Raw genomic sequence first — 17,760 nt, 5'->3', positions numbered from 1 at the left:
TCTGTTGCAATCAGTTGATTTTAAAGCTCAATAAACTAAAGCGTAAAATATTTTTCATCGTGTCAAACATGCCTTTCCTGACTTGCATTGCGAATCTGAACTATTTTTCGTCTTATATATTGCCACCCCACTGATCAGAAAGTCCTCCTTATCACTCAGTGCCGGACGCGAAGTAATTAAGTGTAAGCATACCCTTGCTATTTTTAAAACGAATCACTGAAATCAGTGGTAAAGGTAGGTAAAATATACGAGCCGATGAAAGGTCGCACAAGAAGACTATATCATCAAACCTGTCGTAATTTTCTTAGAAAACACACACACACACACACACACACACACACACACACACACACACACACACACCACACACACACACACACACACACACACACACACACATACACACACACACACCACGCACGCACGCACGCACGCACGCACGCACGCACGCACGCACGCAGGCAGGCACGCACGCACGCACGCACGCCTGTGTGATGTCGTCACGGTTCTTACGCTGTGGGCGGCGCTGTCAAGCAACCCCGATGACGTATTGGCCTTCCAAGCCTGCGGCCTGTCTGCGCCATCTCCCGTCTACCTGTCCCACCAGCGTGCTCCACCGTGCGCCGCGCGCGTACCCCCAAGTGTGGGGTCGCGTCGGGTCGGGCCGGCCGCCGCGCCCTGCGCCCATTGATTGGGGACCTGGGGAGGGGCGGCGTCCCTAAGTAACGGTCCCAGAAGGGCGCCGGGCACGCGCCTGATCAATGGCCAGGGGCGCGCCGGCGGGCCGGCCGCATTCCCGTGACGGCGGCGGGCCAGCGGTGACCCGGCCGGCATGGGCGCCGGCCGCAACCAGACCGGTGGCCGATACAAGTAAGGCAGGCGGCCGTCGCGCGCGCGCGCGCGCGAACGTGTGTGCCGCCGCCGCGTTGGACGGAGGGCCGCCGCGCTAACGGGCGCGATGCTGGCTGGTGTACTCGCCCAGCAGGGCAGCTTGATGTCGGCCATATTGGTGAGGTAAATATCGCGGCGGCCGCCATGTCGGCGAGGTGGGTGGCGGCGCTGCGCTGCTGATTCGGCCGGCGGGCTGTCTGAGCTCAGCGGGCCGGCGGGATGTGTTCGGGGATCTGGACAGAGCGTTGGATCGGGATGTTCGTCCGTGGTCACGGCGGGTTGGCTGACGCTTTAGTTGGCAGCAGCTGGAGCTGTGGATGTGATGGGCATATTGCGTCGTACTGCCATGGCTGGTTAGCTGTTCGATGAGCCACGCGGCAAGGCTGAGCGGTGACTTTTAATTGCTGTGATATCCGATATCGTGCTGATTTTTCCGTGATGTGTCGTCGTGTTGGCTATGCGGGAGCACAAAGCAAAACTATGTTTTTACAAACCCTATTCTGGTCGGCTCCCCTGGCCCCTCTCTCCTGTAGGTCAAGCGCCACTGCACCACTAGACCCTCCATTCTCACTGTCGTTCCCCGCATTCCAGCGATAGCCGTCGGATGAAAGCGATGTTGTCGCCTTTCGCCACTCACGGAAAGGAAATGTAAATCACATCTGCTACTATAAAATATGTCAGCGTTTGTGAAACAGATCGATTATCAATTGAAAATAACCCGCTCTCGCTTTTTTGAAAGAGCTAAAAAATATCTTAGCTACGATTATCGTAACGGTGAGTTTCTGTTCTACGACCATTGCGACGGTGAAAATTGATTCAATAAGGCCAATTGAGGAATGTTACCCACCGGTATCACTGAAGCCACAGTTGATCACTGGCGCTTGAAGCGCTGGCCACGACGCGCGTCATTCCACCATCAGCTCGCGCATCGACTGTATCCAGCGTTTCCAATAGTTCCGCTGAGTGTGAAGCCCGCCACCACACCGCCACCCACCATCCCTATCCCGAACACGGTCCGACCGCTACCCCTCCACCCCGGTCCCGAACACGGTCCGACTGCCACCCCGCCGCCCGGTCCCGAATTACGGTCCAACCGCCACCCCGCTACCCCGGTCCAGGACACGGTTCCCACTGCCACTCCGGTCCAGAACCACGGTCCCACCGCCCATCCCACCACCCCGGTCCCGAAACACCGTCCCACCACACCGCAACCACTCCGGCCCCGAACACCGGTCCCCGTTTGTGCTCGGGCGGGTCTCACAGCGCCGTACAGTCCCGATTTAACCCCTCTAACGATCTTGGCCGCCACATACGTCGGAAAATTACGCCTGCCCCGCGGCCGGGGGCTCGAACTTCTGCCTGGCCGCGGGCTGGGCGGATGGGCCGTGTTTGCGTTGGCCCGGCGGGGTAGCGCGGGGGAGGGGCGGCTGCGGCCGGCCGCCGGTCGTGCGGACAATGCCAAAGTCCCTGGTCAGGCCGATCGCACCGACATAACACGGCTGTCCCGGCATGGCTTGTTTTGGCCGCGCTCGCCACAAAACCAAGGCTACTCTCGCCGGGTAATTGCTCCAAGAATAACGGCTCACAGATCAGATTGGCCAGAGCGGGGTTTTGGAGTCGGCGCGACGGCCGCTTTATTGCTCAGCAGCTGCGGATGACGGTTGCCTTTGGCCACTGAGCTCCACGTGTCGGCATCGCCGCTGCTGTCATTACCGTTTCGATGCGGAGTTTGTATATGTTCTTTTCGCTCAGAAAGCGTAAACATAACCTTGTAAGTGGCCTATAAGCACATAACGCTTCACACTTGAGTCTGTGATGGCTCAAGGGTGGATGACTGGTTTATTTGTGCTTTCCTATGAACATGATTCTGGGGAAAACCCTTCACAGCACATCGCAGAAGCTAGGCATCAAGATCGTCTATAGTGTAAAAAATCAGCAAACGTTCACTTGAGTAGCGTAAGCCAATTCGAGGTCGAGGTTTCGCGTGAATGCTATCCATCATATTTTCTTTGAAGCGCGAGATGTCCGATGTCCAACTAGCCATGCATGGTTTGTCTCGCGGTGGCGTCCGGGTTCTTTGCCGCTGGGCTGGCAGTCAGCATGCATGTTGAAGTATCTTGCTAAATATACTGACCCGCTGCTCATCAGATAAGCCCGAGAGGCGGCTTTGTCGTATTTCTCAAACTGCAAGTCTGTGCGCTCTCCACGCATCCTCCGTGATTCGGTCATTTTCCTGGAGGCTGGGACTGCGCCGCATAACGCCCATGCGAGGCGGCACAGTATCACTGAAGCCGCGGGGCGACGCCTTTTCCCAACGCCCTCGAACTGGCGAACCGGTGACGCCCTGGCGAACGGCGCAGTCCCACCCAGAAAGTGGGTAGATCGGGCCTCCGTTTTTGGGCTATATTTCCTATGCATCACCATGATGTTAGCATACATGTTCAAGGCAAAGTGAAACTTGCAAAATCGAATTGACCAGGGCCCATTTCGCACTCCGTCATCACCTCACCGCGGTTTCTATGACCAGGGCATTGGTGAACGCGGACTCAAAATGTGCTGCCTAGGACGTAAGCGAATGCGGCTCAGAGTGTAAAACAGAGACGTGGGAGTGATATTTCGAATGTTTACCAGCATGTGAGTACCATCCACGGTTCCACTTCGGCCTCATCGTGACCGACCTTTCAGCGAGTGTCATAAAACAGGATACAAACGCCACACTGCAGCATCACGTGGCTGGGCATGGCTCACATGCCGGCCGTCCCAGGTGCTTTGCTAAAATGCTAAATCTTCCGCACCCCGTACTGTTTTGGTAATCAGGCGGTTGTCTGCGACTTTGCCCGAGGGTTTGTGCAAATTACCTGGCTCGCGATCGGTGATCAGCTGGCTGATATGCATGTGTCATAGATCTCAACGGCCTGATCAGTCCTCAAACATTAGTTATATTCCCGTTGGAGCACCGGTGTTTACGGTATATTTTGACGAAGCCGGCGTGCTTGAAACTAGCGTCGCTCAATATCCCAGACGTGTTGAAGGAAAATGGAAATGAAAATTCGTTCCATAACTGTTGTTACAGGCCAGCCCAGACTGTCAGAAGGTCCCCGTGCTGAACGAAATAGAGTGACCTCAGACAGGTTTGTTTTTCAGAATATCAGGAGCGTGGCTGGTGCTCGGGGGCTGCCTGCGCTGTGCAGTCTAGGCTGTTCAGTATGAAGGCCTGTCTCTGTAAAATATATTTGTGTGGAGTCATTTTGTGACGTGAACCCGTATGGCGAGTTCATATGACCAGTCCGGCATTTGGTATCGATCTTTCGTTTGCTAGGCTGACTTGATGCTCGACATTTTTGCAAATATTTCCTCCCGTTCGTTGCTCAACATTTATGTCTGCTGATCAACATTTACACGCTGCGAAATGAAAACACCTCCCGTTTGTGTGTCTTCTCTCTTCACGGGAGCGACAAAGTTTGAACACATTTCACTCCCTCCTTTCACGTCGCTGGATAATCCAGACCGTTGTGCTTGACACGGGTTGACAGTCAGAGAATCTGAGCCTCTCGGTCATAGGGAACCGGCCTTTATACTCTTGCTGGTCAGGTTTCCGACTTGATGGTTTATGTCACATCAGTCATGCTTGCTGGATGTCATTTGCGTTGATTATAGCTTGTATCCCTTCAAATGGACTAAAAAGCTATCTTATTAACATCAGGCATGATTATAACATATCTGAAGCTTGTGCTTATGGCTGGTGTGATTGGATGGTCCGATCTTGCTACGACGCTCTCGCGCAAGTTTCCCGGCATTTTCCATTTCCCGCCATTTCGTTATCTTTACCGCAGAATCTGACGCATAAATGATATGCTAATCGACTACTACCTCCTCGTTCCCAAAGACCAAAGGAAAACACTATTTTCCTCGTCCGCTCGCGTCCGCGGCTCCGCATCGGCGCAACGCACCATTCAAACAAAGCCCTTCCTGGAAGGCCGGCTCCGCGGCGCGGTCGTCGTCGTCGGCCGGCCGTCGAAGCCGAGCCAAAAGCGCCGCCAGTCGCTTGACTAGAGGCCGTAGGGTCGCGCTGGCCGGCTCGTTACTCGGTAATGGGAGGTAGTGCCGAGCAACGCGGCGCGGCGGCGGCGAAACACGCCGCGGCCGCGTCGCCACAGCCGGCTGGCGCATCCGCCGTGCGGCTACGGCTGCCGAGCACGGCAGGGACGTACCGGCCAGCCGGCCTCGCCAGCGCCACATTCCACGGCGCCGGTGGCCGACGCCGTAGGTCATGGGAGCGAACGCCGCCCCGGAAGACATTGCGCTGCACCGGTGTGAGGGTCTGGTGGACTGCTTGACGAATGTACGTGAGATGAAGACGTACGCATGTGGTCGTGCGCAAATGCACACATGCGCAAATGTTCGTAAATTAGAATGCTCGTAATTGTAGGTGTTTGTAAGTGCCAATGTCGTTATAGCAGTTCGCATGGTCGAGTTTTCGTATTTCCAATGTTTGTACAAGAAAACACTCATGCGGGATATGCGACATGCAAACGGCGCAACAGAAAAAACTTGGATAGCTTACAAATAACACAAAACATCGGATCACCTCAGTGATACAGATATTTCAGGTACTGAAAGCGGAGCATGCTGGTTATGCATAAAGTTATGTGGGGTCATTTCGTTCGCGCTTGCGCACAGTTGGCTCGGCCTGGAAGGCTTTGGTAATGGTAGCCGCATGGGCACTTAAAAATATTTGCGCATGCAAACCTCTGCGATACGAATTGCGGTGCGTACGTTAAAAGGTGTGGACATTTGTGCTGCGACGCGAGTAAATGGAATACGTGCATAAGAGGTGCGCACATTTCTGCTCGAGAACATCTGCGATACGAATAATTACGCTACGCGCTTAAGCGGCTACGATATTTGCCCTTACAAACGTCTACGTCCGTACACTTGCCTACCAACACGGGCGTTACGTACATGCGCTGTACGTACATATGTCCACTTACCTGTGTTGTGATGTGGCTGGCGGGATTGCGCAGACGCGTATCTCCGGGAGGTATCGTGCATGTACGGCGCGCGTTTGTCTTTTAATGCGTCTGAAGTGATTTTCAAGGGGCGAGTTTCGCGTCTTTTCCTCAGATTTTAAAGTGTTTGCTGCCGTTCGACTTCGCATAATATCTAGTAACGTCATGTAACGCCGAGTGGGCCGTAACTTTGGGAGACGGAGGGTCTCCTTGAATCGTATCAAACCTCGCCTGCAACATCGCTCTCGGAGAGCTGTCGATTGCCCCGTTGGGAGACCATCAGTACCCCCATGTTGTGTATCCTCGCCGTGTTGCTGGTGTCGAGGGTTTACAGACCCAGATCGCCGCTCCTATCGTCAGCATTCGCGGTAAGGTTCAGCCCATTTCAATGCAGCCCCGTATGCAGAGTGTGGAGTGCGAAAGGCTCTATAAACGCGCTGGTCGACTTGACGTCGCGCTGTCCGCTGCCCAAACGACCCCATAACGGCACACGACAGTCCAGATGGCCGCAATTAACTGTGGAAGTGACGTCACGCCATTTACCGGCTGTGTCAGCACGCCGCTGCGCCGTTTTAATGACGCGAATGTATTAGCTGCGCTGCGCTCACAAAGTGACTGGCTTAATAGCCCGCTGGAGAGGGAACAGGTTCCTTCCGTGGACAGAGGAATGCATCACCGAGAACACTGACGGAGCGAGCCGTGCTGATGATCTCAAGCGGGCCGGCTCGGGCGACCAGGCCGTCGCTGCGCGGAGAGGCAGACAAAGACGCGCGCTGCATGTCCAAGTCGACGCTTGGGGAGAGCGCTTTGTGATGGAATGTGACAAATTAAAATTATAACGCGTGCACTGCTTGGCGTCCTCGCTCGTGGATAGGCAATAATCATGCAAACTCCGACATCCATCAGGGTGATAACACCGCAGCGTGTGGTAGCTCTCGCTGATTTGAAAAGTTGCGGTCGTTCTTTAGCGGCTGATGGAGGGCTTTTCTGATAAGGAACGAGGCCCCGCGCGTGCACGGGCAGCGGGCTCGGCCGCGTCCGCCGCGGCGAGCGCCGCGGCCGGTGGCGCGGCCGGTGGCGCGGCGGTCTGCGCCTGTTGTGTCGCGCTGTTGTGCGCGTCGCCCGCTCGCCGCCTGGCGCCGTCGCCTGACCGTGACCCCGCTCCACAGGTCGTTGCCAAAGATCAATCCGCACGACGACGACGGCGGCGGCGGTCATACCCAGGTGCAAGTCAGCAACTTCGAGCCCATCCCCCACGAGCACGGCTTCTGCGAGCGCGTCGTCATCAACGTGAGTCCTGACGAGTTTCGTGTGCGTAAGAGTGCCAACGTGAGTGTCGATAAGTCTCGTGTGCGTGGGAGTGCCAACGTGCGTACCGAGAGTCTTGTGTGCGTGGGAGTGCCAACGTAAGTACCGATAGTCTCGTGTGCGTGGGAGTGCCAACGTAAGTACCGATAAGTCTTGTGTGCATGGGAGTGCCAACGTAAGTACCGATAAGTCTTGTGTGCGTGGGAGTGCCAACGTGAGTGCCGATAGTCTTGTGTGCGTGGGAGTGCCAACGTGCGTACTGATAGTCTTGTGTTCGTGGGAGTGCCAACGTGAGTACCGATAGTCTTGTGTGCGTGGGAGAGCCAACGTGAGTACCGATAGTCTTGTGTGCGTGGGAGAGCCAACGTGAGTACCGATAGTCTTGTGTGCGTGGGAGTGCCAACGTGCGTACCGATAGTCTCGTGTGCGTGGGAGTGCCAACGTGAGTACCGATAGTCTCGTGTGCGTGGGAGTGCCAACGTGAGTACCGATAGTCTTGTGTGCGTGGGAGAGCCAACGTGAGTACCGATAGTCTTGTGTGCGTGGGAGTGCCAACGTGCGTACCGATAGTCTCGTGTGCGTGGGAGTGCCAACGTGCGTACCGATAGTCTCGTGTGCGTGGGAGAGCCAACGTGCGTACCGATAGTCTCGTGTGCGTGGGCAGTGCCAACGTGAGTACCGATAGTCTTGTGTGCGTGGGAGTGCCAACGTGAGTACCGATAGTCTCGTGTGCGTGGGGGTGCCACGTGCGTACCGATAGTCTCGTGTGCGTGGGAGTGCCAACGTGCGTACCGATAGTCTCGTGTGCGTGGGAGTGCCAACGTGAGTACCGATAGTCTTGTGTGCGTGGGAGTGCCAACGTAAGTACCGATAGTCTCGTGTACGTGGGAGTGCCAACGTGAGTGCCGATAAGTCTCGTGTGCGTGGGAGTGCCAACGTGAGTACCGATAAGTCTCGTGTACGTGGGGGTGTCAACGTGAGTCCCGCCGGACCTTGTGTGCGTAGGAGTGCCAACGTGTATACGCACTGGACGTGCGCATGCGCTGCGCATGTGGTGGCACGCAATGCTTCATGCATGTGTCAGCTCTGCTTGTTGCGTGACAGGGACTCGTGGCGGGGCACGATCGGGACCGGGTGAGTTTTGCTTAAACGATGAGAAAATTTCGAACTTGAGCGGGCCAGCCCCGTTATAATCTCGTCTAGAAGTATCATCTTTGCAAACCACTTTTGCATCAACATGCAGTTTTTAACATTGGAAACCTTAATCGTGTTCATTAAACGCTTCCTGCTCAAATGAGTAGGCATTTCCCTGCAAACCGTGTGATCAGACATAATTTTCCTGCGGCACGGTAAGCTGAGCAAAGTGTTAGTATTCCCCATTTCATTAAAACGGGAGCGTAAAACTTTGTTGTTTTGTTGACACTATCCACTTTTAACCCGATCTCAAATAAGAAACGCTATGGCCTAATCCAAAACTGACTGGTCGTTACAATTTCGGAGGCAAATGTTCCAGTTTATCCAATACCAGTATCCAATAGCCAATATCCATCAAAATGTTTGCGTTTTTTAGTGCTCCTTTCACATTCACAGGAATTTTAAGTCATTCAAAATTAATCGATGTCGTTGACTGAAATTAACACGCATTGTTAGGCCCAAAGCCAGCCAGTTTGCAAACTACGCTTTTGTGAACTTATAGATCAATACCACACATTAGCGCACCTTTCACGTCAAGCTCACAAAAGTGTATGCTTATGTTAACACGGAGGCAAACACTATTTCCATGGGCTTCCAAAGTCGCCCCCGGTTCATTTGCGCTAGCGTTTGTTTCATCTCGCATCACAATCAAAACTGATTCCTAGGCTGGTGCTTGACCCGGATGTACTGGAAGTCAACTCTGAAATGAAGTTAAATTATCGCTGGGTCGAGCTAGGATCAATTTTTTTCTATATCTGTATGAGTCAGAATAGGAGCTCAGCCGGCAAATTCCGCTGGAATAGTCGATGAGTTGACTGAAAGAGGAAGCAGGCAAAGGCGGGATGATCTTCTTATGACAGGCCTCATGTGTTCATCCAGTGGCTGCGGGTTGACATGGCGATCCGCTGCAATGTTTATTTTTCTTGTTCCGTCATGCTACGAGCTAGATTTGATACTTAGTTTGTCCCAGAGATGAGGCTTCCTTTCCACCCTCAACCGCCGCGTATTCGCGCCAGTAGTGGTACAGAAGATTTAGTGCTATCTTATTGCGACATATACATCCCACGGCGGCTCGTAAATAGCCCATGGCCTGTTATATTTCCAAATTTGTTAAACAAGCGGAACGGACTCCGTCGGATGGTCGCCGCGATCTAGCTGTATTTCTTTTTAAAATGAAAATGGATCCAACTCAAAACTGCGGTGCTCCTCGCGTAGTGAGAGTTAGTATTAACTCATATGCCATTCGTTGTAGTCAAAATACATTTCGCTGAGGCAAAATCAAGCACAGCTCTCCCAAGTCATCAATTATATATAATATATATATATATATATATATATAATATACATATAATGCTTTCCGATGTTAATGTTGCTTAGCTACATACGTTTCATTCCTGCAGAATTTTTCATTAACCCGTGACAGTTCACCTTGTATATATACTATTTGCGACCTGTACAAAGCAATTCCAGCGTTTCTACTTCTGGTGCATGGCCCCTGAGAATCGCTTGCTTCGAGAATTCTTTTCGTTCCGAGTAAGTTGCTTGAGCGGTGACCCAGTTCAGTGATTAATGGTGGTCCGTTTTCTAGCTCGCATCTGGGTAATGCTTTACCCAAAGCCGAGTATTTCGTTCACCCCGGTGGCACGCGTTCTGTCTCAGAGCGCCTGCCGCGCAGGCTGCGGTGGGAGTCCAAGGTGTCACCCCGAGGCACACATTCTGTCTCAGAGCGCCTGCCGCCGCAGGCTGCGGTGGGAGTCCAGGTGTCACCCCGAGGCACACATTCTGTCTCAGAGCGCCTGCCGCCGCTGGCTGCGGTGGGAGTCCAGGTGTCACCCCGAGGCACACATTCTGTCTCAGAGCGCCTGCCGCCGCAGGCTGCGATGGGAGTCCAGATGTCATCCGAGGACACATTCTGTCTCAGAGCGCCTGCCGCCGGGCTGCGGTGGGAGTCCAGGTGTCACCCCGAGGCACACATTCTGTCTCAGAGCGCCTGCCGCCGCAGGGCGGTGGGAGTCCAGGTGTCACCCGAGGCACACATTCTGTCTCAGAGCGCCTGCCGCCGCTGGCTGCGGTGGGAGTCCAGGTGTCACCCCGAGGCACACATTCTGTCTCAGAGCGCCTGCCGCCGCAGGCTGCGGTGGGAGTCCAGGTGCCACCCGGGGCACGCTTTCTATCTCAGAGCGCCTGCCGCCTGCGGTGGGAGTCCAGGTGCCCCCGGGGCACGCTTTCTATCTCAGAGCGCCTGCCGCCGCAGGCTGCGATGGGAGTCCAGGTGCCACCCTGGGGCACACATTCTGTCTCAGAGCGCCTGCCGCCGCAGGCTGCGGTGGGAGTCCAGGTGTCACCCCGAGGCACACATTCTATCTCAGAGCGCCTGCCGCCGCAGGCTGCGGTGGGAGTCCAGGTGCCACTCCGGGGCACCCAAGAGGGGTCCTGGGTCACTAATGACGCTGAGAGCAGTGGGAGAGGATGGAGAAGGGCGACGAGCCTGAGTATGTTACGGTGGCTGTGACTAGACACAAACGATGAAAGAATTTCGGTGGAACTGGACGATGGTCGCTTTTAAGGTACGCTTTGTACTTGCAGTCGGCGCTAGACTGTAGCCATCTACGCTATACTGAGATCGATTTACGTATCACAGTTTCCCTAGATTACAGAATTGTTTTGGCGAAATCGGGCATTTCGCTTTTCTTTGCTTATTCCTAGGTGGCTAGGACAGTCGTGCAGTGCGTCGTGGAACAGCATCATTTTTTAAAAAGTGGAATCATGTGGGAGATTAATCACCTCGAGCATTGTTATCATGTCAGACCTGCGTGGGCAGATCTAATTAACTCTGCTTCCGCAAAGTTTTAAGTATCTATCGATTAATGTTTCAGGCGATCAACTACTAGGGTTCTGTTTCAGCACGCACCAAAACTCATCGCTAATTTTAGGCAAACCTTGCCAAGGTGTGAGCGTATGTCGTTATGCCGATGATGTCTGTCTATTCAATATTTCGAGCTGTAGATTCATCTACTTATCTTTCCAATTATCCATATATGTATATATATATAGTATATATATATATTATCTATATATATTATACTATATATATATTCTATGTTATAAGTACATAAGTGGATTCTATTTCTCTCTGTCTATCTCTCTTCTCTCTCTCTCTTCTCCCTCTCTCTCTCTCTCTCTCTCTCTCTCTCTCTCTCTCTCTCTCTCTCTCTCTCCTCTCTCTCTCTCTCTCTCTCTCTCTCTCTCTCTCTCTCTCTCTCTCTCTCGCTCTCTCTCTCTCTCTCTCTTCTCTCACACACACTATCCATCTATTTAATTACGCACTTACGCATATTGATAACGTTATCAACGGAGTCTGGCTTCAAAAGGGAAGTTTATGAAGCTGTGTACTTTTACATCGCGGCCGTCTAAGCAAGCGCACCACAAATGTCCACTTACGCTCACCGACAGGTTGTGAGTTATCATGAATACCTCACAATCCGAGTTTAACATTGACCCATTCCTGCCTTTAAACACCAGCCCTTCTGCGAAGCTCACCGGCGTTACCGATTTCGCCTGGTGAATGTGGATCAGTGTGCTGTCCGTGTTTAGAGGCGACCTCGCCCTGCTGTGCCGGCCCGTTTATCGGCCGGTCGCGTTGAGGGGGACGCCAGACCGCCTGTCGTCTCTCTGAAGCGCGCCTGAGGTTTGACCTTTATCGGCTCCGTTTGACCTTTCCACCGGACGCCGCCATTGAGCGCGTCATTTGATTAGATCTGCCCTCGGAACTCGATCTTTATTTCCATGTCATAAGGGGCCATTCACGCTATCGTGGTTTTGCTGAGGTCAACGATGCTATTTGGCGGATCCAAGGATTCTCCGTTGGTGGCAAATTATGGCCTTCCTCGTTGGGAGGTCATTTTCGGCCACGTTTGGATCAGGAAACAAGTTTATTGGCGTCGACTTAGTAAACTACAAATGGTCTTAACGACCCTTTCCCGTGAATTGCGTCTTTAAATAAGTTGGATTCGTATGCTTTATATCATATGAAGTTGGCCAGGGGTCAATACATCTCATCAGCGTTGCCACTTATGTGACCTTTGTTCCTGGACTGACTTTTTAATCCCAGAAGAGATGCTGGCTTTTGGGGGAAGCTCAAGGGGGCAGGTTTATGCTTTGGAGCCCGCATTGAAAGTGCGTTTGGCATTACGGCCAATGATTGTGACCAACTATAAAGCTACTGAATGCAGCTAAGACAGCTGAATGTCCGTTCCGACAGCTCATGCGATTGGAGAGTCTACCTGGCTATTCACTTACGCGTGGCGTGGTGGGTTCGAGTCGCTTTAGGTGCTCACCATTCGCTCCCGACTGGGATGCCCAGCGGCCCATGGCACCGCACGCGCTAAAAGTCAGGTGGCATCAGGGAGAAGGATGCCTACTGTTGAACGTTCAGCACGTTGAGCTTTCACCACAAAATGCTGCCGCTGACTCGGAATTTCACAACCGGGTGGTGGGATCAGGGCCAACGGAGCGACATTGCTTTGCGTGGACCTGAGCAACAATGCAAATTCGAAGCTGGGTCCCGGCTCGTCAGGTACACTAGGTTCGCCATGCTCAGCTCGAAGGGAGAGCGCATATCTTTAACTGCAAGTTTGAGGGTCTGCCAGTGGTTTGGATTTTGGTTGTCGGTCCTGCGCCCGGCGCTCAGCCGTGTTTCGCACACCTGAGCGCTGACCGCATGGCCAGCGCGCTGAGGTTGAGACCCGGACATACCTTGCGCTTCACAGGTGAGCGGACTGCGGTTCGAGACCCAGCTGAGGACGCTCAACCAGTTTCCAGACACGCTGCTCGGCGATCCGGCCAGGAGGATCCGCTACTTTGACCCGCTCAGGAACGAGTACTTCTTCGATAGGAACCGAACCAGGTGAGCTGTGTGGCTAGGCTCACAGCTTTGGACTGCCAGCCGCCGATCATTTGCATGAGTGGGATGCGCATGTATGAGCATGTATGTATGCAACTACACACTTCTGGTCGACTCCGTTTCAAATATGGCAGTCCCGAAATAAAATCCCCTTCGTCGATCTCACGTAATAACCAATCCTCAATTTAACTTGTTTTCAAGTATGAAAAGGGAATTGAGATGGCCTTTTTACAATGATTATAAACGTGATATTCGTTAAGCAAGTTGTATTGTTTGGCTCGCAAGCGTTATTGCAAGGAAGTTTTCTTAATTCCCTTTTAATACCTGTCATGTCTTACATTGTACAAGCACTATGTCATCCTTAACTTATTTTCGTCTGATCCAGAATTAAGTAACGTAGGCACAATAGGGACAGGCACAGGCACAAGTGCGTCTTTCAACAACTGTTAATGAAAACACATGGTATCATTTTCACTGTTCAGTGTCCACATGCGCAGTGGAATACATCATTTGATATAATCCTGCCTTGTCAAAAGAGGTCGCGCATGTACCTGGGTGCATTAAGTAGCGCTTACGATCTAAGACTAAACAGTGGCTTCTTGAATTATATATTCATATATATATATATATATATATATATATATATATATATATACATGTATGCTGTAATTGACGCTGGAGACGATCGGATCGTCATGCTTAGAAAACATTTTTGCGGTGCTGAATAATGCCCAGACCAGTTCCCAGCGCAGCGAACCAGCCCCAAAGCTGACTTTTTTAAACCCGACATAACCGCAACTCAGGCATAAATGTTCCCCTTCCCTTTTCTTTAGATTATTTGTACTGTCTCTTACCCTGCCGAAGTAGGAAGCCAAAGACGCACACGGTTTCACCACGAATGAATGTCTTCCGCATCGGAGGCCTGTCACCAGCTCCAGCATGGTGACCGTCCATGGCTGTAACTTTCTGTCACGCTTTACGGTTCGGACGTGGCCCATGACGTGGAAGCGGAAGTTACAGCGGCCGACTGGGAACCGAAATACTCGAGCCAGATTAAAAGTTGTTCAGAGTCAGAGGTCGGCGGGGCCCGAGGTCGAGCTCAGTGAATCAGCAGTCTCCGGCCGACACAATCCGCAGTGACAGGCCAGCCAAAGACCCCAGGTCGTTAGCAACTCGGCGAGCAGACCCCATTTCCCGGCAGTCAGCAGTATCGCCCGGGGTCACCGGGTCAGGACCTGTCAACCGGGCGGTGACGCCTGGGCGCCGGGGGTCAAATGCAAAGTGACCAGTTCGGGCAGATGGTTCGGGTGGCAGCTCCCGGGAACACAGGCAGAGGGCTGGCGGAAAACCTGCTCGCGTGCTGATCCCGAACACGCCTGTGTGCGTCAACACGTCCGCCCCCGCGCAGCGTTCCCCGTGTTTGGTCTCGCCTGCGCCGCGGCGTCGCCCTCCCGTCCGGACGCGCGGCGCCCGGGCGGCCCTGACTCTGTTTTCCAGCTCCGGCCGCGCCAGCTGCGCCGTCCCGGCCGATTGGCCGGCTCGGCACCCGGCACACCCGCCGGAAAATTAAGCATACGGTGTGATTAATGTGGCGAGGCGGCCGTGCTGCTGTCGGCGCGCCGAGCGCCAGCGGGCTGAGTCGACGGCCGCGGGCGGGACGGGGCTGTTGGACCGAGCTCTCCCAACCTGGAGCGGGTCGGCGACATTGCCGGTCGGGGGCGAGCACGGGGACCAAGTGCTCGGAAGGCTCTGGTCGTCAGACCGGGCAGCGGGCTGACGGATCAGACCAGCTCGCGCCGATCCCAGATTGTCTTCGCGAAAGGGCGCCATCCTCCCGGCTGGATTTCCGTCAGCGGCGCACTTTTGCTCCATCTTCGTTCGTGCTGTGCGTTCCGCCTTTGTCAAGTTCTTCACGCAATCTTCATCATCTGTCCTATCATCATCTCAGCTGCGCTCACATAACCCGCTTGTTCTTTAACTGTCAGCTCACGCTTGCCCGTCCATATCCGCAGGCTTCTTTTTCTCCTTGCTTAGTTTATTTTTACTTCCTGTCATTAAGCTGTGATGGTTTCGTAAGGCGGCCTCTACCGTTCACAGCGCCGCCATCATTGTATTATATAATTACGCGACTTTCATGCACGAGCGCATTGCTGGCTGCTGGGCAAGATCGTTTGATGTCTTTCTCCCCTGTGGAATTTTGTCACGTTGAAAAGCTATTCATGTGTTGGTCGGTCATCAACTGATTGGTTGCTTGAATAAGCATTCAGTGACATGATGGTTAAGGAGAGGTTTTCGGTCAAAAGCTGAAGTTCTCGCCATATTTGACATTTGCCTGAAAGCGTCCTTGATTGAGCCCCTCACATCCAGGAGTTGGCGGTCTATTCGAAGTCAGTGGCAGATAGCCTTTGATATTTCCGTAGTTAACCGCGCCGCCAATGCGCCTGCCTTTGATGTGCCGCGTTGCAATATGCTTCGGTGTTTAGCATTCCGAGTCCAGGCTTCGAACAAGTCCTACAAATTTATCAAGTCTTTAGAAATGGCTACGCATCGAACTTCGTAGGAGGCTGAAAAGGGAATGGGAACGACACTGCATTGTACAGCACTTCTAATTTTTCGTCAAATATCGTTTGTTAATTAGTCGTTCGTTAGGGGTGCCAACATATTTGTGATGTGGTGCATCTAGCCAGCGTTTTGACCTAAGCACCATCCACGACAGTTGTTTAATCCTCCGGGTACTGACGCCCGGGAATGACACGACCCCTCCCCAAGAGTGTCTGGGGATATTCCTCTGGCATTTGCTGCAACCGCGCCCAAATTCCAAGTTGCCTTTGAGTACCCATGGTGCGTATTTTGACACCCAAAACGTGACCCTACCCTTTCCGGTTTCGGAGCAGCAGAGGTTTTTGAGGAACACTGCGCGGCGATATGCAGCCAGCGCGGACGGTGGGCCGACATAAGGAAGCCATACATCATAAATATGTGCTCAGAACACATAAAGCTATACACTGTTCTACTCTGACTCGGACAAGAGGCGCGCACGTTTATTGTTTGTGTCTGCAAAACATGATCTTGTACATATGAGCATGTAAAACTGCAAAAACTTGGATTTTCGGGAAGTTTGTTCCCTGACCCGACATAACGGGGTCAATTATTGATACGGCGACGCAAAATGCCTTCCAATCGTGCAATCCCGTCAATATCAATCTACTGATGTTTTCCGCCAAGCCCTATCTTTTTAAGCTCGGAAACGAGAGGAGATCGATCGACCTTCTATCGTATGCGTTAAGAAAAACGGCGAATCAGGGCGGGGGCCCTGGTTCATGGCCAGCTTTCTTTTTAAAAGTTTACCCGGTTCGCTTTGAACTATCAGTATAACCATCACTGAACTCATATGTTCTCTGTCCCAGCCAACTATTTTTCAACTCGCAAGTGACAACTCGACGTGTACCTCCGCCTCCGCGGCGAGGGCCCGCCTACGCGGAGTCTGATGGAGAGCGACTGATCGAGAGCGACGTCTGATGTCGGCACCCTGATGTTGCAGTTTCGACGCCATCCTCTACTATTACCAGAGTGGGGGACGCCTACGGAGGCCTGTCAATGTGCCACTGGACGTCTTCTCCGAGGAGATAAAGTTCTACGAGCTCGGGGAGTACGCCATTAACAAGTTCAGGTGAGCATTCCCAACTTGCGTGTCACGTCTGGTGCGGCCAGGGACCGGCTGCTTGAAAATGGCATATTGTGACCTTTGCGGAGTTGCCAGGGCGAGGTTGTGCCAGTTCAGGGGAACTCGTCAAGATATCCCCAAACTGTCATCTGTGTGAAATGCAGAGGGCTTAGAGGGTTTGTAAATTTGAGACAGCGAGGGGAATGCAATTCATATCGAAAGAAATTACGCTTATTTTCAGAAATATGCCGTGATGAATTGATATTTAGGTTATTTCAATCAACGGCAATGCCTATGTGTGTATCTGTCCACATATGCACTGGGACGGGCATAGACAAAGGGGTGAAATACTGAAACTATTTGTCATGCAGACCTGCCTTTGACGTCATTTGGATCATGTTCACAACATGTCACTATGGGTCTATACAAAGGTCTGTGTTGGCTGTAATTCTGGCAGGTCTATTAGGATTTACGACCCAACTTCACAATTTGGATTTAGGTAGAAGTTAACTTTGATAAATTGATTGTTGTATCACTAATATTCCCGATCAAAATTGCGTATCTTGGCAAGAGCGTAGGATATCGCAGAAAGTGGGTGACCAAATCCTGTTTCTAGGGCAGTTCTTTCGATACATTACCGTCACGTCAATAATGAACTTTATCAGACAATTGGGCTTGGGAACTACCCAGTCCCTACATCTGGGCGGACATGGCAACCGGAGACGCGATATGCCATATTCGCCGTGGGAAATCTCTAAAAAGATCCTGGAGAATGTCACATGGCCGTGGAA

At 52.7% G+C, this 17,760-nt stretch overlaps 1 protein-coding gene across 1 annotated transcript in view; it reads left to right on the top strand.

Moving 5' to 3' along the window:
- Window positions 1-808: 808 nt before the first annotated feature.
- LOC119108351 (potassium voltage-gated channel protein Shaker-like) overlaps window positions 809-17,760 on the top strand; it is a 17,933-nt gene continuing 981 nt past the window's right edge. Inside the window, exons 1-4 of the mRNA XM_037231927.1 lie at window positions 809-870; window positions 7,070-7,190; window positions 13,172-13,308; window positions 16,847-16,975. Coding sequence (XP_037087822.1) covers window positions 833-870; window positions 7,070-7,190; window positions 13,172-13,308; window positions 16,847-16,975 — 425 coding nt within the window. The 5' untranslated portion in view covers window positions 809-832. The remainder of the gene's footprint in view (window positions 871-7,069; window positions 7,191-13,171; window positions 13,309-16,846; window positions 16,976-17,760) is intronic.

The sequence above is a fragment of the Pollicipes pollicipes genome, unplaced genomic scaffold (assembly GCF_011947565.3).
Source record: "Pollicipes pollicipes isolate AB1234 unplaced genomic scaffold, Ppol_2.1 Scaffold_6686;HRSCAF=7923_pilon_pilon_pilon, whole genome shotgun sequence".
In the NCBI taxonomy this organism is placed as follows: Eukaryota; Metazoa; Arthropoda; class Thecostraca; order Pollicipedomorpha; family Pollicipedidae; genus Pollicipes; species Pollicipes pollicipes.
This window is presented reverse-complemented; position numbering and strand designations above follow the sequence as displayed.